The sequence below is a fragment of the Danio rerio genome, chromosome 19 (assembly GCF_052040795.2).
Source record: "Danio rerio strain M-AB ecotype USA chromosome 19, GRCz13ab, whole genome shotgun sequence".
Taxonomy (NCBI): Eukaryota; Metazoa; Chordata; class Actinopteri; order Cypriniformes; family Danionidae; genus Danio; species Danio rerio.
In genome coordinates this window covers 4,546,287-4,573,647 of record NC_141039.2, presented here as the reverse complement: position 1 = coordinate 4,573,647, position 27,361 = coordinate 4,546,287, and the positions used below count along the sequence as shown (strand labels likewise).

The window sequence follows — 27,361 nt, the reverse complement described above, 5'->3', positions numbered from 1 at the left end:
AATAATCAATACATTTAATACAGTATTTGTTCATGATAGTTACTACAAACAGCTTTTAATGCATTAACTATCAATAATCAATACATTTCTTACAGTATTTGTTAGTATTAGTTCCTACAAACAGCTTTTAATGCATAAATTATCAATAATTAATACATTTATTGCCGCATTTATTTATGTTAGCTACTGCAAAAAGCTTTTAATGCATTAAATATCAATAATCAATACATTTCTTACAGTATTTGTTAAAGTTAGTTGCTACAAACCGCTTTTAATGCATTAACTATCAGTAATCAATACATTTCTTACAGTATTTGTTAAAGTTAGTTCCTACAAACCGCATTTTACTGCATTAAATATCAATAATCAATACATTTCTTACAGTTTTTGTTAAACTTAGTTCCTACAAACCGCAATTAATGCATTAAATATCAATAATCAATACATTTGTTACAGTATTTATGAATTTTAGTTCCTACAAACCGCTTTAATGCATTAACTATCAGTAATTAATACATTTCTTACCGTATTTGTTAAAGTTAGTTAATACAAACAGCATTTAATGCATAAACTATCAATAATCAATACATTTAAAACCGCATTTATTAATGTCAGATACAGCAAACAGCTAATAATGCAATAACTATGAATAATCAATACCTTTAATACAAAATTTTTGTTAATGTTATTTACTACAAACACAGATTTTCATTATTAGTTCATGTTAGTTATAAATAAAATATTTTAATAACTGATTGGGAAATGGTGAAAGGATCTTGAACTAAGAATAACAAATTCTTTAGTATATTATAATGCCTGCTATTATTAATACTACTTTATGAACAAGGACATTTATCAAAAAAATAAACAACAAAAAGACAACTATTTAAAATTAAATCTCTGCTAACTAATGTGGAGTTTCTACAAAAAGACTATATATTACTAAACTGTTTTTAACAATGATAATAATTATGAAAGTTTCTTGATCAGAAAATGAGCAAATCAGAATTATTTTTGAAGGATCGTGTGACACTGAAGACTGGAATAAAGGAGAAAAAACATCAGCTTTGTATCACAGAAATAAATTACACTTTAAATGACACTGTATTATTTAATAAAATGTAACATTTCTTGATAAAATTACTGGATTGTTGGTCTTTGGTCAGCCTTGAGAAACACAGACCAGCTTCCAGAATACAAAAAATGATCCTCCATCATCTCAGGTATGTCTCACGTTTCTATGAATAAAATTACCTTGCCGTAGTAGGAAATGGCCTCCTTGTATTTCTCGATGATGTCCTCTTGACTCAGGCAGTTTTTGGCTCGGCCGATCTCAGTGCTTGTGTCTGCGCTGATCCCATTGGCCGTCAGAGCACCTGAACATGAAGACAAGAGAGAAAAAAATGGTGTTACATGAAGAAACTAAGCAACACAAGAAAGCTGCTTCAGTACTGTGCATGCTTATGTAACACAACCATACATGTGCCTTAACATTAAAGACTTGACTTATAATTGAAACTCTGAGATACATTAAATGATCTTATTCGTATGATGCAAGACCTGGAAATCGGCAAGCAATCTCCTGAATTAAATATGAAAGTCATCAAGAATTATGTTTAGGAAATGAGAAACTCAGAGTGTTTATTAATGTAACACCCAGAGCAAATTCACACTCTTTACTTTATTAATCCATGTTTCTGGTCTTACTGAAAATGATTCATCACTGAATAATCTTTTATTAACATTTAATTACCATCTGTACCTGTGAAATTGTTCAGAAACATGTTTCTGAAACCGTATTTTGGTCAAATGTATGCTGGCCTGCGAACTTGTGAGAGAGATCCATTAAAACTTGTTCTATTATATTATATTTGTGTTGTATTATATCTTTAAATAACTTTCTAATACATAAAACTTTGTATTATATAATATTTTCTTCAACAGTTGATGGACGACGATACTGTGGTAACAAAACACTGACCTCAAGTGGCGGGAAAACGTCTAGTAGAACAACTACAAACAGTACTTGGTCAAATGTATGTTGGCCAACGAACTTGTGCGAGAAATCCATTAAAAATTGTTCTATTATATTATATTTGTGTTTTATTTTATCTTTTTAAGAACTTTCTATTACATAAAACCTTGTATTATATAATATTTTCTTCAACAATTGAGGGACGACGATACTGTGGTAACAAAACACTGACCTCTAGTGGCGGGAAAACATCTAGTATTCTTAAAGTGCTTCAGTTATATCAGTTCCTGACTTAGTTTTAAGGTCTTCTACAATAGATTTGCAACAATTTATGGTCAAAAAACTCTATATTTTCAACAATTTTGACATTATGCAAATGTAATTACTCAGTTTTCTGAATTTTACAATCCAAAATGTGAAGTTTTTGCAGACCTTTATTCTTTTAGGGCTGCAAAATATTGGGAAAATCTGATATTGTGATATTTTATATTTTTGTGCGATAAATATTGCAATATGAATATAGTTAGATCATCAAAGATGGTTTGAATACCTCTATTTCACAGTATTCTGGGGACTCTAGCAGTATTCAGGTACAGAAATGGACTAGAAACCAGACAAAATTCTAAGTAAGATTGTTTTTTTTCCATAAATCATATGAATTCCATATAAATAAAGTGACTAAATGCAATTCTGTAGCCCCTGGGCAACTATATTTTAGACTAATTATTGCATATGTTTAAGATGTGACTATTGTGGATGCGCACATTGCAATATCAATGCTGAAACATTATATTGTGCAGCTCTACTTTTTTACATTATTTTGAAAGGATGTTTTAGAGAATCACTGATAAACTCAATACTGCAAAAATCACAAACACCTTATCTAGTGATTGCAATAAAAAAAAGCAGATAAAAACCTCATCTGGAATCAAATGTAAAGATCAAGATCCATGCACTGCGTCAGATCAGAAACACACAACGCCACCAAAACACCGGCACTCATGCACAAGCACTACACAAGAGCTACAGCTACGTCACGAGAGCACAAACGGGAAGAAGAAAAGCCATTTCTAGAGCTACATGTGTGCTTTACTGTACCTGGATCAATGAGAACTTCTTGAGCGCCTGAAGACAGATAAACAGACAGAGAGGGGAAAGAGAGAGAGAGAGAACCTGGTTCACTCTTGGGCACAAGCTGCAGGTCATGGTTAGCAGTGTTAGTACAGCACATTTCAGGGTAAATAAATGCTCTGTTATGATGCTGATATCCCAGTATCGTGATAACGTTGTCAGTAATGGTGAGTAGACATGCAGCAGGACTGAAAATGTTATTATCATGGTTATTATTTTAAATGATGGTTATTATGAGACATGCAAGCTTTAAAACAATATTATTCATTAAGTCATTGGTCCAAGGAACTTGAAATGTAAGTGAGAATGTTAAAAAGCTTGCATTTGCATGGCTATTACTAAAAAAGCAACACTTACTATGCATTCCGGCTTTTATTTAAAATAACAGCCATGTTAATTAACTTTTTACTTACTTTTAGAGTGTCTTGGAGTGATGATTTTTTTAATAAATATCTTTATGAATCCCTTATATCTAAAAATCACTGTCATATTAATTACCCCTGAAGCATTTTTGTTTGTTTCTGGATTTTAATATTATTTATTATTTTAGTTTAGACTTAAACAATTTATTTAAATGCATTTACCTTAAGCCAAGGTTAAAATGTGTGAATGACACTGGATTAAATAAATAAACATAAGCCAATTCTCTTAATTTCTAATTATTTAATTTGGTTTGATTATTTTGTATTAAAAGGGACAGTTTGGGAGGTTAATTGCTCAACCTCCCAAACCCATTTCAGTTTCTTTCTTCTCCTGAAGACAAAAGAAGAAATATATATTTTTGCATGATTATTATTATTATTATTATTATTATTATTATTATTATTATTATTATTATTATTCGATTTTTGGGGGGATTTCAGTGACTACAGGTTTCCGACATTCTTCAAAATGGCAAATTGTGACAGAAAAAATAAATCTCATCACAGTGAACCAATAAAAAAAATAAAGCATGTTTATGAATTATCTGCTTATTGAGGAGTTTAATGTGGTTAATACATCTGCTCAATGTGGGTAACACTTTATTTTGATGGTCCATTTTGAGTATTAGTGGACTGTCTGCTTATTATCTGCTGATACCGCTGCTAAACAGACATTTAGCCGACTATAAGAAACTTTGCAAGTACATGTCACCTTACATTAACCCTAACCCCAACCCCAAACTAACAGTCTACTCATAATCTAATGAGAATTAGCTGGCAGGTAGATGCAATGGAACTGAAATTCATCAGATGGACCATCAAAATAAAGTGTAACCTTTAAGCATGTATGTTAATAATAGCAAATGAATATAGAAAATGCACCTTCCAAAATGCAATAAAAAAATTATTAAAAAATAATAAAAGGGAAAAAGAACGAAAGAAAAGTAAAATAATCAAAAGAAAAAATTAAAATACAGAAATGAAAGAAACAATAATAACTGAATAGAATTAATAATATGATGAGGGAGATAGCAAGAAATAAAGAGAAGAATAAAAAAGAAAGGAAAGAAATAAGAAAAAGAAAAAGGAAAGAAAAAAGAAAAAAAGAAAAGAAAGAAAGAAAGAAAGAAAGAAAGAAAGAAAGAAAGAAAGAAAGAAAAATTATGAAAATAAAAATTTAAAAGAAAGATCAAAAGAAAAAGGAAAGAAAAGATAAAAGAAAAGAAAAGAAAAAGAAAAAGAAAAGAAGAAAAATTTAATGAAAAAGAAAAAAAAGAGTTTAAAAAGAAAGAAAAAAGAAAAGCAAAGATAAAAAGAAAAAGGAAATTAAAAAGAAAAGTGAAAAGAAGAGAAAAGAAAGAAAGAAGAAAGAAAAAAGACAAAAAAGAAAAGGAAAGCCAAACGGTAAAAATTTAAAAAGACAAGAAAAATATTGAAAAGAAAAATAATAAAAAGAAAAAGAAAAAGAAAGAAAGAAAGAAAGAAAGAAAGAAAGAAAGAAAGAAAGAAAGAAAGAAAGAAAGAAAGAAAAGGAAAAAGAAAGCTAAAAATAAAAAGAAACAAAAAGGAAAAGGAAAGAAAGGAAAGAGAAAATATTAAATAGGGAAAAGAAAAAGTAAGCAGAAAATAAAAAAGGAAGAAAGACAAAAAGAAAAGAAAAGAAAAGAAAAGAAAAGAAAAGAAAAGAAAAGAAAAGAAAAAATGCAAGACTGGCTAAACTGCAGGGTGTTAAATTTCTGGATAAACAGAATTATGCAAAAACACCTAAACTGACTCTTTTGCTGTAGAATAATCTCTGGCTCCGCTGCTCTAAATCAGCATAATTAACTTTCCCTTACAGATCAAAATGAGAGATAATAATGGCTCTAGTTTAGACTAAACACTTCTGTTCTGCTACTGTAGAACAAAGCATGACGATTCCCTCCTAATGAGGTTTCATTAAAGAAAGAACAGTAAATTACGTTTCTGTGCATCTGCAAAAACAACACTGAAAGAGACATCCCAATTCATCCAGCCGCTTATTCACTGACACATTTATTCATGATGTAATGAAAAACACTGAAGAAAACCTTGCTTCTCTTCATCAAGTATAAGCTTTTCCAAATCAAATAAAACAGAATTACAGGACCGATGGTGCATTGGTTATAAAACTTTTTTTAATTGTAGCATTTGAATAAATCAAAGCAAGTCTATAATCATTTTTTTACCCAAAAGTTGACCTCCAGAATCTCTTAAGTCACTAATATGGACATATGATGGATATTTATTTATTAAGTTAGGTCAGATTTAAAAGCTTGTGTGTTTGACTGCACTGACCAGGTCTGTGTCTCTTTCCAGAGTCTGCAGCAGAGGAGACGCCAGGCTTGCGGGCTCCACTCTTCCCTGCAGTGCCTCCTGGGTAATGGAAGATAACAGACGCAGAACACAGACCCTCCAAAGCAGCTGAGGAGCAAAACAGAAAATACATTTTATTCTAATTCACCATTTCACTTTTTATACACCATGCAGCTCTTTGGGAAATAACGCAGTGGCGTAGCGGACGGGCCCGCAGGGCACGCACCGCGGGGGGGCCCCGCGTGATTAGGGGGCCCCGCGTCGTCGTGATTTTCAATAAACTGTTGGGAACAACTGTGGTCGGAACCAAAGTTCACACGTCTGTGTTCTCTGAACACCTCTCAAGCGGTGGACTACTTCATTCTGATTGCTTGCAGCCAATGTTGCCAACTTAGCGACTTTGTCACTATATTTAGCGACTTTTCAGACACCCCTAGCGACAAATCTAGCGACTTTTTGTGTGTTATTGGAGATTTTTTAGACTGTCATTTGTCCATACTGTACCGTCCCTACTCTTCTCAACGAGCTGCGTGTGATGCCGCCGGCCCCTCCCCCGCCTCACAGCACTGACAGGCAGCCCAGTCAGTCCTCGTACAGCAGCCTCTCCCACCTGCAGCCCGAGAGCAGATCACCCCTCTGCGTACCGACGACAAATGATTTAGCACAGGCAGTGTGAAGGTATTTCGCTTGTACAGTCAAACCGATCTACTTCTACTTTATTTTAACAATTTATTTGGACCGTTTATTCTTTTCTTGTTCACAATCACAGATATTTTAGTGACAGTTTCTGAACTTGTCTGAGTTTATTTTATATGAGAGATTACTGCACATTCACTAACGTTACACATCTATAATGATATACTGTATTCAAACAGCAAAAAAATTGTAGTTAAATAAACATGCTTATATAAAGTGTAGTGCAATTATAAATACCCCTTTATTAACCATAGGCTGTTAAACAGAAACGGTAGAACGTGATGACGTCAGTGATATGCAAATTGACGTATGACGTACCCCCCCCCTTCATCAGGGGCCCCCGTCAGCGATCCCTGCAGGGGGGCCTCCGCATTTTGCGCTACGCCACTGAAATAACGTCATATCCGTTTTGAAGCTGGAGATTTTGATGATGCGTTAACATGTTTGCTGGTTTTCGTGTGAATAAAAATGACAGCTCATCCAAAATTAACATCTAAGTGGTAAAGTCAATTAATCACTTTAAAAGCAACAGGCGTATACTCACTTTTTTTCAAGTAAAATCAAATAATCAATTTAACATTAACATGTTTACTCTTTTTATGCAAGTTCAACTAATCACTTTTTACATTGTAGTGACTGCGCTTTACCTTTGAGCTATTCACTAAAATATCCCTGATTTGTGTCAAATTTCAGTCTATAAATCATCTGTATATCACAATCTTACCTCCCAGCCACAGGAAGTCAATAACCGCTGTAAAACAATAGGTTTGCTCTCTTTTTAAAATAAAGTCATCTAATCACTTTAAAGGCAAGAGGTTAACTCACTTTCAGGTCAGCTAATCATTTTAAAGGCAACAGGTTAACTCACTTTTTTAAGTAAACTCAACTAATCACTTTGGAAAATTGTGAGTAAACCTTTTGGTTTTCATCAATTAATCGCTTTAAAAGCAACAGGTTTACTCACTTTTTAGTCAACTATTTGCTTTGGAAAAAAAAGTGAGTAAACTCAACTAATCACTTTAAAAGTAACAGGTTTTCTTACCGTTTACAGTAAAGTCAGCTAATCTCTATAAATGCAATGGGTTTATTTACTTTATAAGTTAACTCAACTAATCGCTTTAAAAAAAAATGAGTAAACCTGTTGGTTTTGGTCAACTAATCGCTTAAAAAGCAACAGGTTTTCTCACCTTTTACAGTAAAGACAGATAATCTTTATCAATGGGTTTACTTACTTTAAGTTAACTCAACAAATCACTTTGAAAAAAAGTGAGTAAACTTGTTGGTTTTTGTCAAGTAATCGCTTTAAAGGCAACAGGTTTTCAAATTTTTTATAGTAAAGTCAGCTAATCTCTATAAATGCAATGTTATTCACTTTTTAAGTTAACTCAACTAATCGCTCAGGAAAAAAGTGAGTAAACCTGTTGGTTTTAGTCATCAAATCGCTTTAAAAGCAACAGGTTTACTCACTTTTTAAGTCAACTGGTTGCTTTGAAAAAAAAGTGAGTAAACTTGTTGGTTTTAGTCAACTAATCGCTTTAAAAGCAACCGGTTTTTCACCTTTTACAGTAAAGTCGGCTAATTTCTATAAATGCAATGGGTTTAACCAGTTTTTAAGTTATCTCAACTGATCGCATTAAAACCAACAGGTTTACAGAGTTTATTAAGCACAGTCAACTAATCGCTATAAAACCAACAGGTTTACTTACTTTTTAAATAAACCCAACTAATCACTTTGGAAAATAGTGAGTACACCTGTCGTTTTTAGTCAACTAATCACTTTTAAAGCAACAGCTTTACTCACTTTTTAAAGTAAACTCCACTAATCGCTTTGGAAAAAAGTTGTTGGTTTTAGTCAACTAAAAGCTTTAAAACAAAAAGGTTTTAAAGTCAACTAATCACTTGAAAGGAACGGGTTTACTCACATTTTACAGTAAAGTCAGCGAATCTCTTAAATGCAATGGGTTTACTCACTTTTTATAGTAACCCAATCGGTTTAAAACCAACAGGTTTTCTCAGTTTATTTAATAAAATCAACTAATTGTTATAAAACCAACAAGTTTACTCACTTTTTAGGTAAACACTCAACTAATTGCTTTAAAGGAAAAAGTTTTACTCATTTTATTAAATAAAGTCAACTAATCACTATAAAACCAACAGGTTGGCTTTTTATTAAATAAAGTCAACTAATCACTATAAAACCAACAGGTTGGCTTTTTAAGTCAACTCAACTAATTGTTTTGGAAAATAGTGAGTAAACTTGTTGATTTTAGTCAACTAATCGATTTAAAAGCAACATGTTTACTCACTTTATAAAGTAAAATTAACTAATCGCTTTTAAAGGAACAAGTTTACTCACTTTATTTACTGTGATTTGCTATAAAAAAGACACTAAAACAACACTGATCTCTGAAATAAAGTCTCGGATTTGTGGTCAATTTAAGTCTATAAATCATCGGTATATCACCATCTTACCTCCCAGCCACAGGAAGTCATTAACAGAGCGCAGCAGCTCCACGGCCATGTGATAATGAACGAGGGCGTCCTGCAACATGCCCGCCTGCAGACACAGATCCCCGACGTGCTTCCTCATGCGGCCCTGACAGCGCTTCTTATAGTGCCTGAGGAAAAAAGCGGCATCAACAGGCGTCAGATGAACATTCGGCCTGCTCGGGTCTTAATCAATGCAAGAAAAACGCTCGCAGCCAAGTGCAGGTGACGTCAGCCATATTTGATTCAGGTTATTTTTATCAGCAGTGGATCGATGTCATCTCATTTGGCTCGTCTTATATGGAACAAAATGTGCTGATGTGGTTTTGCGTTAAGCTTTGTCTTCTGTCATAGTTTGGTATTTACAGACAGAGAGAGGAAAGCTGGAGGTGAAGAGATGGGTGTGGAGGGAAGGGATGCGCGCTAATAGGGACAAAAAACAACTCATAGGGATGGAGAAACTAAGTAAACTATATAATATATAGTAAGTAAACTACATAATATATAGTTTACTATATAGGGATTTCTGTTTTTATAATCAAACATGGGGGCAGGGGAACTGTGGTGGAAGGACCCCTATAGTAAAAATAGTGCTATAAAGGGTCAAGTGTTATTCAAGCAACAGCCAAAATAGAAAAGACACAAGAGAAATGTTTTGAAGACATTTATATATGCATTTTGGATAATACGTCATTCAATTACTTAAAAGGATTAGCAGATTTATATTGTAATACTAGTAGAATTGAATGTCATGTATTAATTTGGCCAGTATAAGGATTGTACTTATTATGTAACAAAATTACAAAATAATAATTATTAATATTATTTAATTGACATTATTATGGATTATTAAATTGGTTCTCAATGCCTTAGTTTAAAAATAAGGAAAGTGGTACAGATTTATCACAATTGTGACCTGTTATCCTATATATTTATGCAGTTTTTATAGTTTATGAAATAATTGTATGTTAGTTATTTAAAGTTAAAGTTATCAAATAAATAATATAAATATATAAATAAAACAACACCTGAAAAAAATTCTTTATAATAATAATAATAATAATTATTATTATTATTATTATTATTATTATTATTTTATTATTGTTGTTATTATTATTATTATTATTGTTTTATTATTATTCATATTATTAATAATATTATTATTATTATTACGTTTATTAACAAATCAATTATTTAAAACTGAATTTCAACTAAAATTAACATTCAACAATGATATATATATATATAGTTTCATATATTATTATCATATATGAATATTATATATTATATATATATATATATATATATATATATATATATATATATATATATATATATATATATATATATATATATATACATATATATACATATATATATATATATATATATATATATACATATATATATACATATATATATATATATATATATATATATATATATATATATATATATATAATTACTAATTAATTATTATTATTGTTATATAACAATACATAAAATAATATAAATGTTGATTAAAAAAAATTATCTGTAAAAATACAATTGATAAAACTAAAAAACTTATAAATATAAATGACTGTATAATGTTTATAACAAAATCAATAAAAAATATAATGGGATGCAATTATTTGCAATTATTATGTGTTTAATATGCATTATAAATAAAAACATTTATAGAAACTTTTTATTTATGTTTATAAATATTATTACTTATATCAACATCAACTTTTACAAACACTTTTAACTGATTTAACTTTTAAATAAGAGTCTATATCCTGCAATAACAACAACTAAACTATACTGTAATGTATACAGTATTTAATATACTGGATGTCATATTTTAATTCATGCTTTGGCTATAGATGAAATGAACACAAAGCTTTGCAAGCAATCGCTCATGAATTACTCAATGACATCCACCAATGTAAAAGCAGAAGGAAAAAGAGGAAATAATAAGAGACTTGATCAAACACTTGACCCCGAATATCTTGCCCATGAAACAGCTGACTCAATGTAGGACACAAACATTGCCTTTCATCCCAAAACTGAGTTTGATCTTGCAACTCTTAAGCAAGAGAATGGAGGTCCAACCACTGAAGGGGAGAGGAAGAGGCTGATCGAGGAAAAATGAACTAAACAGGAGACAGAACCACCGGCTCACCTTTTCACACCCAATAATAAACTCACAGGACAGTATGGGGAAAAAAAGAAGAAAGACAAATAAAACAAGGCAAAACAAGAAAAGGGAAGAAGAAAAACAACAACAGCCATGAAAAAACAAATGGCAAAAACTCATGAAACAGGACAGAAGATCATGCAGGTTCACCAACAAGCAAAACCATCACACTGGAGGATTTAACGAAGAGCAAATCAGTTTACTTTTAGATGAAGTATACAAAACAATAAGCAATATCTACAGTCAAATATGTAATGTACGTGATTAGGGATGCGTAGACATAAAAATTATGTCCAATAATTAGTTAAAGGCCATATATATTTACAGGTAGCTCTCTACAACTCACATGGTCACCCACTGAAGTTAAGCAGGGCTGTGCCCGATCAGTACCTGAATTGGAGACCGCATGGGAAAGCTAGGTTGTTGCCGGAAGTGGTGTTAGTGAGAGCAGCAGGGGGCGCTCAACCTTATGCTCCAGTATAGTGAAGAGGACACTATACTGCTCAGTAAAAGAGTAGGGGTTTAACCCCAGCATTCTGGGCAAATTTGCCCACTGGCCTCCGTCTATCATATCCCTAAAATATGCAGGAGGGCTCATAATTCTGACTGTCAACTGTAAATTTTAATTGACTTGCTTTTTAAATGAAAGTGCTTTAAATATTATTAACATGCATAAAAAACATCAATATAAATAAAATTGTATTTTTCTTTAATCTAATAATTACATTCTAAATAAATAAAACAAAAATATCAAAAATACAAAAACATAAATATATAATAAAATTAAAATAAAATGTATACATTTAAATAAATTAGCATGTCTTTAAATATAAATAAATAAAATAAATAAATATTTGTTTACTATTATGTGACTTGACTCAGAACTATGCAGTATACACAAATAACAAATAAAAGTTCAGTGAAATTTTAAACAACATATTTTTGATCATAAAAAAAAGTTTATAAATGTTTGTATTTACCAATCTATACATTTGTATTTATCTTTAAAAACTTTAAATTACCACCTAATGCTCATTTAAAGTTGATATAAATAAAAAAATGTAGAAAAAAAAAAAGCAAGTCAACAATTTATTAGAATAAAGGTGCGACATCAAACAATAATGCATGGCAAACATCTTTATATTGTGCATCCCTAATAGTTAATAATAATAAAAATTATTTCACAACTGACTTTCTTACCAGTACAGATTATTTCAATGTTTTTTTTTTGTTTTGTTTTTTTGTAACTCACCTGCTGTCCGTGTCCAACCCCACAAAGTCCTTCTTCTCGAAGGGCACGCACAGAAGCTGTATCTTATCTCCAGATTTATCCGTTGCCCTGTCCAGCCTTTTGGACTCCAGCACAATAAAGATGGACTCCACGAAATCCTCCACTCGCTTCTCCACATCAGGACAGTCGTCGAAGCTGGGATAAAAGGCCACGTCCGTCCTCTGCTGTTCGGCCACTTCGCCCTGCAGCCCGAACACCAGCAGGCGAGAGTCGTACAGTGTGGAGCCGAACACCTCTTTCTGCCCGTGGAAACGATCTGAAGTTTGCGGCCACTCTTTGGCTGAGCCGCAGCTGGTTACAGAAATGAGGCCGACCACTTTGCGGTGGGTCTGAAAGTCGCCCCAATCGTTGTTTTCAGGTGGGTAATGGTGGCGGTAGCGGATGAACAGGACGCGCTGGGAGTCGCGGATGCTGACCTGACTCACGCTGGCCACACGCTTGTAGATGCGGAAGAACTGCTCTTCGGGAACGATGCCCACTGGCTGGACCACCACCAGGACTGTCTGATGGTCTTCAGCACACTGCAAGTAGTCCGGAACACTCATGTCTGCACACAGCCACTGAACAGAACAAAAACTAATATGTTAAGCAACATATTTTTGAGAAGATTGAGAAGAAGTTTGAATAAATGAGCAAGTCTTTAAAAATAAATAACTACATAAATATTTATTTACTTGTATATGACTTGACTGAGAACTATGCGGTAAAGGCATATAACTTTAATAAAAGTTTAGTGTAATTTTTAAGAATATATTTTTTATTAAATGGAATTTAAGTGACGAAAGTTTTTGAATGTTTTTCATTAATTAATTGATTAATTAAAGTATTTATTAGTTTTTTTATTGGTTTTAAAAACTTTTATTACTACATAATGCTCACTTAAAGGTAATCTTTAAAAATTGCAAGTCAAGAAACAAATATATTAAAAGTACAGTCAAACGATAACACGTAACAAATTAGTACGGCACACTCATGTCTGCATACATATTTTTGAGAAGATTCGAACTATTTATTTACTATTTACTAATTTATTTACTAATATTTAGGGCGACACAGTGATTTAGCAGATAGCAGATCTATAGGGACCACACAAAAAATATTCTAATCTGAGTAAGTAGGGGTCTGCCTTTTTAGAATAGCGGTTAATCGCCACTGTTTAATGACCAAGACTGACATGCTTGTGCTTAAGAGATTGTATACTCGGCCGGTACAAGACTCAAGATGGCATAGGAATCCGAATGAACGAGAATAATATACAATAACGAACAGAAGAGAATATTTAATCATATTCTAAAGTAATATTAAAAGAAACAAAATAATCATTTATGTTTTATAATTGGAGTCAAATAAAATGAGGATAAATATATTAATATTATAAACCACCTCATACTAAAATTGGAGTCAGATATGAGTTAAGTTGAAATTAAAACAACATTTTGCACTGGAAAGACTGAACATGCAGTGAACCTTCGTCCACCAGTTGACACCGTCATTGGACCAACTGGCTGGACTTTACAGGACTACGCTGAAAAGAAACTGAATGAATGAATGAACATTTATTTTGATATCTTTTCACTAAACATACTTTTTTTCTACATATGTAATCAAACAATATTAGTTCTAACTTTTTCTGACAAAACATTCATTATATATAATTTATTATTGACATTTTAGACAGTGTTTTCTTTATATCGTAGAAAATCAGTGATAGTTAGTATTTGTTACAAAACTACATCTTCAAAAAAAAAATATTTATTGCAGACAACTAAAGTATTAAGCTGCCTTTATTAAAAACATGCACAGATTTAAAAAAAAAATTTAAGTTTGATTTAAAGCTGATCACAGATACCTGGAACAAATCTTTTAAATCCCAGTTTCTTTGCAAATCCTGTCTTGTGGACGTGATTATACGTGTTACTGTGGAGAAATGTTAATACATGGCTGTCAATCAATATTGGTGGGTGGGGAAAACCACAATGCATCACTGGGGGCTCCAAAATTGCTGGGATATGGATCCTATTTTAACATCAGGAAATTTAAAAAAAAAACTGTGTTTACAGTATATCACTTCAATATGACTGTGAACACACTATACCTACACACAGTTCTGTCCAAACAGTTGATTTTGGAACATAGGATCCCTTTAACATTTCTTGCAGACAAAAAGGTAGGACTGTATCCTTAAATACATTTATCTTAATCAAAAAAATTTTGTTTTAAATATACCTAACAAAAGTTTGACTAAAAATATCAGTGAGTTAACAGTTTCCGTATTTTGTGATTTACAAGTGTTTTCTAATTATTTACGATTGTGAATCGCATAATGGGATGTTGATCTCTGCTTCGTGGACTTATGATGTTGGAAATTTAGCTCTACAGTTGAACAAAGTTACTTTTATTGACATTTTAGTATTTTTAAATAATATAATGTATAAGAAATTATATATATATATATATATATATATATATATATATATATATATATATATATATATATATATATATATATATATATATATATATAGATATATAGATATATATAGATAGATAGAAATAAGTCTGCAAAATAACAGAAAATCTACTGGCAGCTTATTACAAGGTTTTTGTAGCGTAGTATACAACACCAACCGAGACAATAAATCACTTTAACCTTTAAATATTTAACTATTAGAAATGTTAATAAAAGTCCCTTTTTTAAATTTTCAAGATTGAAAGCTGTTGGAAGAAAGATTAAAATCTCATAATGCAATTCAAAAGCATAAATAAACAGGACAAAATAAAATATGAATAAAAAAATTGGATTATTGCTAATTGATGGATATTTTTTACAGTGTAGTTACTGTTTCAATAAATCGTGGTAAAAAAAGATAGTTATGTTCTTTTTTCAGCCAAATCTACATCAGCAAAAGAAACCAAAACAGAAAGATGTAAGATCATTGCAGACATCTAAAGTATTTGGCATTTCTCATCTCTTACTCTTATTTTTAATCTTAACTCTAACGATAACCTGACAGTTCTGACCGTAATAAATGTGCAATGTTTACTAAAATACACACACACTGTCCTCCTACTAAAATGAATTAACGCTAGTAATTGTAATTAGCACAACAAAAAAATGAATAAACCACCCTCAAAATATGTAATATTTACAAATTCACAGTCATAAATTAAATAAACATGACTAGATTAAAACAAACAGCATAATAAACAAACCACGAGAACTGTGAACTGTTTCGTTCTTAAATAAAGCCTTATTCAGCTCTCTATTTAATTCCCTTTGTTTCATAAAACAATGATCTCTGTTTATTTTGACTAATTTAAGGGACATTTTATGATTATATTGGTGTTTTCAAATACGTATTTGAATGAAACACCTTCAATTTCATCAGCAGATATCAATGTGACAACGCCGTATTACTTTACGATATTATCTCGACATATAAAGTGTTAGATTTATTCGAATTTAATGCTGATATATTAATACCATGCGTTTAAAATGTGTGTAAAGGCTTATTTATACTCACAGAAGCTCTTCCTGTCAACACTGGAGCTGTCACTTCTTCTGCTGCTTCTGTCAGTGAGGAGAAGCGTGACTCATTTGTGCGTCTGCAAGCGCCCCCTGTTGGATGAGATCCAACGTTAAAATAAAATAAAATAAAATAAAATAAAATAAAATAAAATAAAATAAAATAAAATAAAATAAAATAAAATAAAATAAAATAAAATAAAATAAAATAAAATAAAAAAAAATAAAATAAAAAAAAAATTAAATTAAATTAAAAATAAAAAGATTAAAAAATACAAATTAATTATTAATTATTATTAATTTTAAACAAATTAAGATAAATAGAAAAAAGAAAACGAAATGCATCAATAAAATTTTCTAATTCTTTATTAGATATACGACATATATACGACATAAACAATACACTAAACATTAAAATGAAACAAAATTTAATAAAATAAAATAAATTAAATTAAAAAACAATAAAAAATAAAAATAAGATAAATAAAAAGGAAACAAATGCATCATTAAAATGTTCTAATTCTTTATATAATATAATATAATATAATATAATATAATATAATATAATATAATATAATATAATATAATATTTTCAATATATGACAAGAACAATACAATAAATAGAAAAAGGAAAAGTACATTTAACAATAAAATGTTCAAAAATTCTTTATATTATGCAATATGATTAATATAAAAATTATATTGAATTATTAATGTATGACAAGAACAGTACAATAAATCAGGGATGCCCAAACTAGGACCCGCGGGCCAAAGTTGGCCCATGGTAACCTTTGATTTGGCCCGCATGCCATCTGAGTGAGAGAGTGAGAATGGGAAGGCTGGGGCGAATGCCTTTAACAGAGATCATCAGTTCTAATTTTATGTAACCTTAGTTTTTTTTAAGCTAACTGAAATGTTATGTTTTAATTAAATGTTGTAAATGAATCTGATTTTTTAAAAATATAAATACTGTCACTCGACGCAAACAAGACAACACAGAAGACATCGGTGAGCAAATGAAGGCAAAAACAGGTGCAGCTTGACTAGTGTAAATCTATTCTAATAACTAATAATATAAGGGAGAATATTTTTTAATATAAAATGTTCATTATAAAGTTAAAGGATATATACTGCATTAGTTAATATAAAGCAATGTTTTCTAGTTATTTTTAAATATTTAACAAATTGGGAAAATACCCATGGCAACCTTAATGTAAAAGAATTTGGTGTATTTACCTACTCAATCAAGATTGGTTTTTGGCCCTTATTTGGGCAACCTTGCAATAAATAAAAAAGACAAAGATACATTTATCAATAAAATTATCAAATACATAATATAATATAATATAATATAATATAATATAATATAATATAATATAATATAATATAATATAATATAATATAATATAATATAATATGTTTAACCTTCACTTTTTACAAGAAATATCATAAACATAAGAATAAAACTTTAATAGAAAAGGAAAATAAAAAATAGCAATCATACCAATATAAGAAATAAAATACTTTAATATTTTTATTATTATACACATATTGATATATAATAAGAACATATGTTTACATTTTTACAATACAAATTCTTAAATTGAATTTTGTACAAATAACAAATAAACCAATAAATGAATGCTTTATACCTTTAGAAATATTGTTGTGCGGGTAAAAAACACTTTTCAATGTCTTTCAGTCAAAAAAACGCAAATGAGAAGTTGATCATCGGAAAGGCCGCTCTACTCACAGGCCGCTCATGCGCGCTCTCGCTCACACAGCAGACCTTTCCACGCGCCTGCAGCCGTTCCTCCACTGCGCCTGTCATATGACCAGCTTCCCGTTTGTTTGTGTCCATACAGCAAGCTAACCGCTTACCACTATGAAACCTCCTCATCCCTATCAAAACTAACCCTTTAATACCCACCGATACCACCTCATTTACTCAAACAAAGCCTGCGAAGTCCACACAGACATTTCAGAGGGATTCAAAGCTTTAAAAAACGGATTTACGATGTCGATCGAGTACGAGGAGCAGCTAGCCGGTAGCCTGGTGGACTCTTTTCCAAAAGATTTCGGCTACGGCGTGGAAAACATGGACATGATGCAGGAAAACCTGGAAAATTCTCCGTCAGCAGACAATAAACCCAGAATCCTGCTGATGGGACTGAGGCGCAGCGGGAAATCCTCCATCCAGAAGGTCAGGTCCCCAGTGGGATACAGTTTAGTCGCAAGAAAAATAATGAGTATTCCCTTTGTTTTGGACACTAGAATGTATATAATATCGTTTTATGGTACAGAAAAGCACTTTAGAGAACACCTACAAAAACAATTATTTGGTATCATATGGTACAAGATGGGTAATTGATAACTGAGGTAACTAAAGCTGGTTTTATATTCGCATATTCAGACTTACTGCTTAATATCAATTCAGAAAATCATTATTTGGAAATTATAAATTATATTACCAGCCAATAACTATAAAAGTACAAAAAAAACAGTTAATAAAATAGTGTCAATGTTATTTTAAAGTCAAACATAGGTTTCAGACCTCGTATTCAAAGTAACTTAGCGTGGTAGGGACCATGTCACTAGACAAAATTAACAAATGTGTGAATATAAAACTAACTTCACCTCAATATTTTGATATACAAATGTTCTAAAACATGGTGTTAGAGTGAATTCAGTTCAATTGGTAGACTTGGTCACCTCAATGGCAAAAAGTGTCTCAATTGACTTGAATTTACCTTGCTACACTCTCAGAAATAAATGTACAAGAGCTGTCACTGGGGTTGTACCTTCTCGAAAGGTACATATTTGTGCTTAAAGGGTCCTTATTAATACCTCGAGCGTACATATTAGTACATAAAAAGTACAAAAATGTACCTCTTGAAATGTTTAGGTACTAATATATACCTTTGTGGTACCAAGATATGCCCTTTAAGTATAAATATGTATCTTTTGAAAAGGTACCACCTCAGTGACAGCTCTTGTACCTTTTATTTCTGAGAGTGTATAGTAGTAAAAGTACATCCACACATATACCTCGGGATTTTACTATCAAGTATTTATTTAATGTATTTAAGTGTCTAAGAATACCATGGATATTAGTAGTATAAGTTAATAAGTAGTATAGTATTCCCATCTATTGTTATTAATAAGTATTAGGACACTTGTTTAAATGTAAAGACAGTACATTTTTATGCTATATTAATAATAATTTGTAACTTATTTAAGTGCAACCAATATAGAAGTTTACAAAACCATGGTTTTACTATCTTAACATGTCATTCCATCAAAAAAAGTATTTAGTATCTATTCTGCCATTAAAAAATCGGTATTGTGTTGTTTAAAAATATATATTAATATGTGTAAAAACATGCCACCTTTTTATTATTTTATGCAAAATAAATTGCTCTAAACGAAAACATCTTATTTTTGAATTTAGAAGAGATGTCATCAGTAATTTACATAGTAAAATGTTCTATTTTATATTTGTTCTTATGTTTATTCTGTCAGTTAAAGTTTCTGATCATAATATGGATGATTCATCAGTGCATGTTATTGTGCAGAAGTGAAAAAAATTGCTTTATATTATAACAAAAATTACACTGATGGTCTGTTGACATAAAGGGAAATGCAAAGAATATTTTCCATATCATAAAGTAGCATTTAATACTGCTTAAAATCCCTGAAGGGTGGATTTATTTTTGTGGTTTGTTAAATGTGTTCGGGTGAAATTATATGTTGCCATTTGTGTAAATACTGTGTTAATACTATATAAATACTATAAAGTGACTTTATAATTGTTTATACCTCATCTGTTATTGAAGAAGGAGTGAATGAGGTCATGTATTAAATCTCTATAAGTATATTATTTAGCATATTCTTCAGCTCTGGTTAAATGTTTTGAATCTCAGGTGGTGTTTCATAAGATGTCTCCCAATGAGACGCTCTTTCTGGAGAGCACCAACAAGATCTACAAGGACGACATCTCTGGCAGCTCCTTCGTCAACTTTCACATATGGGACTTTCCCGGACAGGTGGACTTTTTCGACCCTACTTTTGACTACGAGATGATTTTCAGAGGCACCGGCGCATTGATTTTCGTCATTGATGCTCAGGTAAGTATGTGTGAAAACATGGCACCAGGGAAATATTCTGAGTGAGGTTGTTGACCTTTCTCTGTGTGTGTTTTTGTGAATACTCATTGCTTGGTTAAAATAGAAATAGCGTCCTTTTCTGGCATAACCTTGCTGTTATTGTATTCTATTTTTGTCTTTTATGTTTTTATTTCAGGCCAAATGTATATGTCTCTTTACCTTTTAATCATTTCTAGTCATATTATGCATTATTCATCAGTCCATGTTATTGTGCAAAATAAAAATGCTTCATATTTTTGCGTATTTTCAGTCATGGTCTGCTCACTTAAAGGGAAATGCATTGCAAATACATTATTTAGCATTTGCAAAATAACATTTTATGTTTTATTAATTAAGTAACAATTGACATAAACCTGACAAAGTAGCATAAACCTTGCTGTTATCTTAAGACAATACACCAAATGTTTGTTTCCATGCACCATGTCAATTTTGGGCTTTTTTAAATAATATATTAAATGAATAACATGTTATTGAAAAATTAAAAATTGCATGTTAAGCATATTCTGTAAGGTGATGAAAGAGTTAAGCATGAAAAACTATATCTACTGCTTACCATCCACCTAAATGTCGATTTCAGCAGCTCTTGCGTAAACCAAACCTCACAGTTTTATTAATATCAATATTCTGAAGGTTTTTACAAAGTGATGTGTTTAGATCAATATTTGCCTGATTATATACAACCTTTTAATTTACAAAAAAAATAGAAATTATTATTAATATTATTATTACTGCTGTTAGTGTTTTCTGAAATATGGAGAGGGAAAATATAAGACACATTCATCCAATATTTAATTTATTTTTTTAATGCTAGAAACTGTGTATTTGTGCATATATATTTTCTGAAATAATGCCTCATATGATTATTTAAAGAAAAAGACAACTTTAAGACCAACAAGGTTAGCAATTTTGTTGTACTGCAATCAATAATCTGTGAAAAATATAGTGATAACTATTAGTTAATGTTTACCCTAATCACCTATAATGTTTACCCTATCATCTGTCTTGTCTTATAGTAGCAGTTCACCCACAAAATAAATAAATATATATATATATATATATATATATATATATATATATATATATATATATATATATATATATATATATATATATATATATATATATATATTATTTATTTATTTATTTTAATTATTTACTTATTTTATTTAGTTATTTATTTATTTTTTAATCATAATACTTTTTTATTTTAAACTATTTACTCATCACTTTTTCCAAAACTTTATGGCTTTCTTCTGTTGAACACAAAAGGAAGTTTGAAGTTACTGGAAAATGATGGGATAATGGTTGAGTATTGCGATAATGATATTTCCTACAATCTAACATATTCCCTTTTAAAATGAAATATTTATTACCTATGTTTTTAAATAATTTCTTTATTTAGTTATATATTTAAATAGACAGATATAAGAAATTCTTTATATCTAATTCAGACAAAAAACTGTAACGGTGTGAAACATTTAGTCTTTAAAGAACTATGAATAAGTGAAAACCCGCACAGATATTCAGACTCTGATTGGCTGTTGTCATTTTCCTCTCACTTGTCTTGATTCTTGACATTAGTTTTTATTTTCAGCTCTGGTATTTTTACTTTTGGGCTGCTCTAGCCAATAGCAGGCATGGATAAACGAAGCAAGGCCCCGTTTGAGTGGTCGAATTTAGATAAACAACCAATACATAAGATTAATGTCATTTATTACACGTATCACACACTCACCATGGATGTCAGTAGCTACCGATTTCAAACTTTCATCAAAATATCTTTGTTTGTGTTTATTGTGTAAAAAATACATATATATATAATTTTGGAATGGTTTGAGGGTCAGCAAATGGTGTGGTATAACAAATGTTGACACTGCCTTTACCATAGTCTTTGTCTCTCTGTAGGATGATTATGTTGAAGCGTTAGGACGGCTTCATCTAACGGTGTCGCGGGCGTTCAGGGTGAACCCGGAGATTAATTTTGAGGTGTTTATACACAAGGTGGACGGTTTATCAGACGATCATAAGATCGAGACGCAGAGAGACATTCATCAGAGAGCCAATGATGATCTTGCTGACGCCAGTCTGGAAAAGCTTCACCTCAGGTTGGTCAAACTGATTCAAAAAGCAGATCAGTCTGCCTTCAAGCTAATGAAAGCATGGATAGAGAGTGTTTGGTGGGATTATGGGTTGTAGTGAAGTGATACCCGAGCAGGTAATTCACTAGATAATAAACAGTGCTATTCCTGAAACGTCTACTAACGCTGTAAAAAAAAGCTTGACTCAATCTAAAATTAAGGCAACTTGCTGTAGAGCTTTTTGAGTTGACTCAAAGCAATTCAAGTGCAGTACTTGGGTTAAAAGTCAACCCCAAAAAATCTTTGCAGCAAGTTGCAATCAATTTTTAGGTGTCAACTTTTGTTATTACAGTGAAAACTGCAAAAAGAGCAGTCATTAATTGAATCGAAATACATATATTACATAAGAAATAGAAAAGAAATGTTATATTGTTTTGCAGTATTAACATTAAATAATTGTAAAACTCAATAAATGATAGCTAAATGGAAATAAAATATTAAAGTAGATTCAAATATGAATTATATGATTATTTAATACTAAAATCATATTAATAATATATTTTCCCTTAAATTTTGACTTCATACAAACATAAAAATCTATCTTTACTTGTATATCTCTAATATATAAAAATATCTGTTTTGCTGTTTTAATCAGTGAGATATTAGAAAATAATTTACTTTATTACTTAATACAATATTGAATTGAATTTAACTAAACTAAGGTAAAAAAGCTTATTTTATTTCAGCTAGTTGCCAACAAATTATTTCTCATTTTCATTTTAGTTTGACCTCAAGCTAAATTATTGAATTAATAATTAAAAGTATTAATCTACTTTCTATTTTTGCACTATATTTGCAATATTTAGTATATACTATATTCATATAAACATTATTCTGAAATACTCGTCCCATTATCAACGTTCAGTTATTTTTATTAAAGCCTAGTTTTTAAATCTATAATGTATTTACCAATACTAACAAAATATTGCAGCAAAAAAATCAAATACTGAATATTGCAAATGTAAATTTCATAAAACAAAAAAGCACAGACAAATTTGAATAAAGCATGTAAGCTATTTAAAAAAAAAAAAAAAAGATTGTTAAATTAAATGCTATTTTCTTAATCTGCTTTCAGTTTCTATCTAACCAGCATCTATGACCACTCCATATTTGAGGCCTTCAGTAAGGTGGTCCAGAAACTCATCCCTCAACTCCCCACGCTGGAAAACCTCCTCAACATATTCATTTCTGTACGTCCACTTCTACATACCCTCACTTTTAATTGATGATCTGAGAAAAATACTACCTCTAATTCCAGACTACTTCATACTAGTACGAAAACCTATGCAAACATGTTCACCAAATGCATGTTTATCAGCAGAATCTTTTCTGTTCAGAATTCTGGGATCGAGAAAGCGTTTCTGTTCGACGTGGTCAGTAAGATCTACATCGCCACCGACAGCTCTCCGGTGGACATGCAATCGTACGAGCTCTGCTGTGATATGATCGACGTGGTCATTGACGTCTCGTGTATTTACGGGTGAGACTCTGTTAAAAAGAGTGAATATGTTCATTTCAGATTCATTTAGTCTTCTTTACACTACAGCAATATTATATTAAAGCACTAGGGTTCCAAAGTTATCTGTCATTTTTGTAAGAAGTGTTTAGTGTGCAAGACTGCATTTGAGCGTTTAAAATTGACTGTTTTCAGTTGAATTGTATTTTATGATTGTTATTATTATTAAATGAATTTTTAGCATCATTACTCCAGTCTTTGGTGTCACATGATCTTTCAGAAACAGTTCTGATGTGCTGAAATATTAAATATTTATAGTGCTGGGCAACGATTAATCGCAACCAAAATAAACGTTTGTTTCGACATAAGACATATGTGTTTTTATATAAGAATATTTTATATGTTTCATTTTAATGTATTTATATTTAATTATATTTTATGTTTAATTTAATTAGTATCCTACATTTAATATATTTATATTTAATTTGATTAATATTTTATTTAAATTTAACATATTAATATTTTTATAGTATAATTTTTATTTAGTATAAATGTATTTATTTAAAATTTAATATTTATTATTGTTTTTGCATAGATATTTAAATTTGCGTACAATTTGTATCATATACATATTACATATATATATATCTAAATATATATTTTATCAAATATATGCGTGTATTTGTTTAAACACAATAATTACAGTACACATGCATACAGTATATTATGTCAAAACAAACCTTTATTTTGAATGTGATTAATCATGATAAATTTTTTCCCAGCACTAAATATTTATGTTAATATATTCATGAAAATTGAATGAATTAATAACAGTAAAAATATCTTTATATGTTTTTTTTATCAATTTAATACATCTTTGCTGAATAAACATTTTAAATTTAACTTTTTTTTAATTAAAAAAATTTAAATGACATTTTTGAAACTTATATAATTAATATTTATTTATATATTTTTTAATTTAATTTATATTTAATACATTTACATTTACAGTTTTATAGTATTTTTAATTTTTTGTAAATATTTTGTAAATATATTTTTTGCATAGATATTTAAATTTGTATACAATTTATATCATATACATATCAAATGTCTAAATATAAATAAACATGTGCTCAAATATATTCATGCATGTGTGTATTTAGTTAAATATACAAAATAAATCACAGTACACACACATATGTCAAATTTTTTTGGATGTGATTAATATTTGCACTAAATATTTATGCTAATATATTCATGAAAACAGAATAAATTAAAAGGCAAAATTGATAATGATAACATTATTAATATGTACTATAACTTTGATCAATTTAATATCTTTAATGCCGAATAAACGTATTTTAAAGCACATTCTTTAATAAATAAATACATTTTTGCAATGAGTAAGATCATATGTTTTATCTTCTATTATGTGAAAAATATTGTATCCATATTGTTAATGAGTGTTTTGTCCATTTGTTAAACGTTTTAGCTTAAAAGATGAAGGCAACGGAAACGCTTATGATAAAGAGTCTCTGGCCATCATAAAGCTGAACAACACCACAGTGCTTTACCTGAAGGAAGTCACTAAGTTCCTAGCGCTAGTCTGCATCCTGAGAGAAGAGAGCTTCGAGAGGAAAGGTACAGACGTTTGACATCATATCTGCAGCTTTTGTTGACTGACTGCATGTTTACCAGCTCAACCTGTCACATAACCAGTCAATAATTGCAGTCCCACCCTACATTAGCTCTTGTTCAAGTGTCTGTTTCACTCTGATAACAGTTGCTACTTTCATTTCATGCTGACTTTGCATTTCATGTCTCCATCTTTTTAATTATTATTATCGTAGAGAACTATATACATGGTGGCTCAGTGGTTAGCACTGTCGCCTCACAGCAAGAAGGTTGCTGGTTTGAGGCTCGGCTGGGCCAAATGGCATTTCAGTGTGGAGTTTGCATGTTCTCCCCAGGTGCTCCTGTTTCCCCTAGTCCAAACACATGCGCTATAGGTGAATTCAGTGGTTCTCAAAGTGGGGGTCGGGACCCCCCGAGGGGTCGCGGGGCAATGAAGGGCAGTCGCCTGGTGATTTCCAAAAATCTATTTATTTTTATTAAACCATAATAATTAACTTATTTTATCCATAACTATACTGAAAATAAAAATAGTAGTTTATAGTTACTATATAATATATAGTTACTATAGTAGCTTATTGTTACTAGTTCTATTGGATTGCGACCCCTGGGGTAATTACATTTTATTAAAGGCAGCAATAGCGTCAGATGCATTTTGATTTTATAACATCAGGTTATACTTTCTGGCACATTTAAAGCACTGACACAAATTTAATTGGTGTGTCTGCATCATTGCATGCAAGGTTTCTGTATTTATTACCACCTCAGAGGATATTGGGGGTCGCGAGTCACTGGCGTTGTTATTTTGGGGGTCGCGGGCTGAAAAGTTTGGGTACCCCTGGGTGAATTGATCAACTAAATTGGCCGTAGTGTAAGAACGTGTGAATTTGAGAGTGTATGGGTGTTTCCCAGTACTGGGTTGCAGCTGGAAGGGCATCCACTGTGTAAAACATATGCTGGAATAGTTGGTGGTTCATTCCGCTGTGGTGCCCCCTGATAAATAAGGGACTAAGCCAAAGGAAAATGAATAAATGAGTAACATTTACATGATGTCTCCATCTGCTGCAGGTTTGATCGACTACAACTTCCACTGCTTTCGAAAGGCCATTCACGAAGTGTTCGAGGTGAGCGGCTCCACGCAGAGGATGGGGGGAGCGACAGTTCAGTCCAGTCCTCCTAGCTGCAGCGGAAACGGCCTGAGCAGACTCAAATCCACAGCACTCAACGGGACACCCAGGAGCCTGGTGTAACCCAGGACAACACGGACCTCTACGAATCACACTGAACTTGAGATTTACTGGAGCGTTTCTCTAGCTATACCTGCTGTTCCAGGACCTGAGAGACACAACGGGGACACTCAAAACAGGACGGACTACATTGCTGCTTTTTTTAAAATGATATTTTGATGTGTGTGTGTGTGTGTATGAGAGAGTGTGTGTGAGAGAGAGAAATTGTGTTTAATTGTGTTAATAGGAGAAAATGGGAAACAGCCAACAGAATGAGGTACGGTTAAATGATTTAGAATCACACCCAGCAAATCTACATGCAAATCCAGTGAGCTAGCTATCATTTTTATATTATTATGCCTTCATAGTGGCCATATGTGCTGTCTACGTAGGGCGCTCACTAAGTTTTGAGACGCATCCCACTTTACAGAGGTTTCAGGTGGAATTTCACACGTAATGCAGAATAAAACTGCTTAAAATGGAGCGGGATTTTTTTAGATGCATTAAATAAAACACGTTTTAAAGGGCACCTATGATGAAAATCATCTTTTGTAAGCTGTTTGGACAGAACTTTGTGTAGGTATAGTGTGTCCACAGTCATAATGGGGTGATATAAACAAAAAAAATCTCTTTTTTTAAGTGTCCTGACATTAAAATAGGATCCAAATGCCTCTCATTTTGAGACCGACCACAATGGGA

The 27,361-nt window shown here is 31.1% G+C and overlaps 2 protein-coding genes across 9 annotated transcripts in view; one reads left to right on the top strand and one right to left on the bottom strand.

Annotated features, from left to right (window-relative positions):
• Positions 1 to 16,091, bottom strand: part of trappc9 (trafficking protein particle complex subunit 9) — a 303,088-nt gene extending 286,997 nt beyond the window's left edge. For 2 of the 8 annotated variants that reach the window (XM_088651464.1, XM_088651468.1), the window contains exons 1-7: positions 16,043 to 16,091; positions 14,368 to 14,435; positions 12,480 to 13,078; positions 9,031 to 9,176; positions 5,845 to 5,970; positions 3,074 to 3,100; positions 1,255 to 1,376 (exon numbers count right to left, since the gene is read on the bottom strand). In XM_088651464.1, coding sequence (XP_088507590.1) covers positions 1,255 to 1,376; positions 3,074 to 3,100; positions 5,845 to 5,970; positions 9,031 to 9,176; positions 12,480 to 13,063 — 1,005 coding nt within the window. In that variant the 5' untranslated portion in view covers positions 13,064 to 13,078; positions 14,368 to 14,435; positions 16,043 to 16,091. The remainder of the gene's footprint in view (positions 1 to 1,254; positions 1,377 to 3,073; positions 3,101 to 5,844; positions 5,971 to 9,030; positions 9,177 to 12,479; positions 13,079 to 14,367; positions 14,436 to 16,042) is intronic. The other 6 variants (XM_088651465.1, XM_088651469.1, XM_087295234.2 and 3 more) reach the window with 3 other exon arrangements.
• Positions 16,092 to 17,897: 1,806 nt separating this feature from the next.
• Positions 17,898 to 26,919, top strand: rragcb (Ras-related GTP binding Cb). The gene is given in 7 exon segments (NM_001100068.1): positions 17,898 to 18,247; positions 19,968 to 20,171; positions 22,116 to 22,315; positions 23,424 to 23,538; positions 23,686 to 23,828; positions 25,297 to 25,445; positions 26,505 to 26,919. Coding segments are annotated over 7 exon segments (1,179 nt in total). The 5' UTR covers positions 17,898 to 18,061; the 3' UTR covers positions 26,687 to 26,919.
• The last annotated feature ends 442 nt before the right edge of the window (positions 26,920 to 27,361 follow it).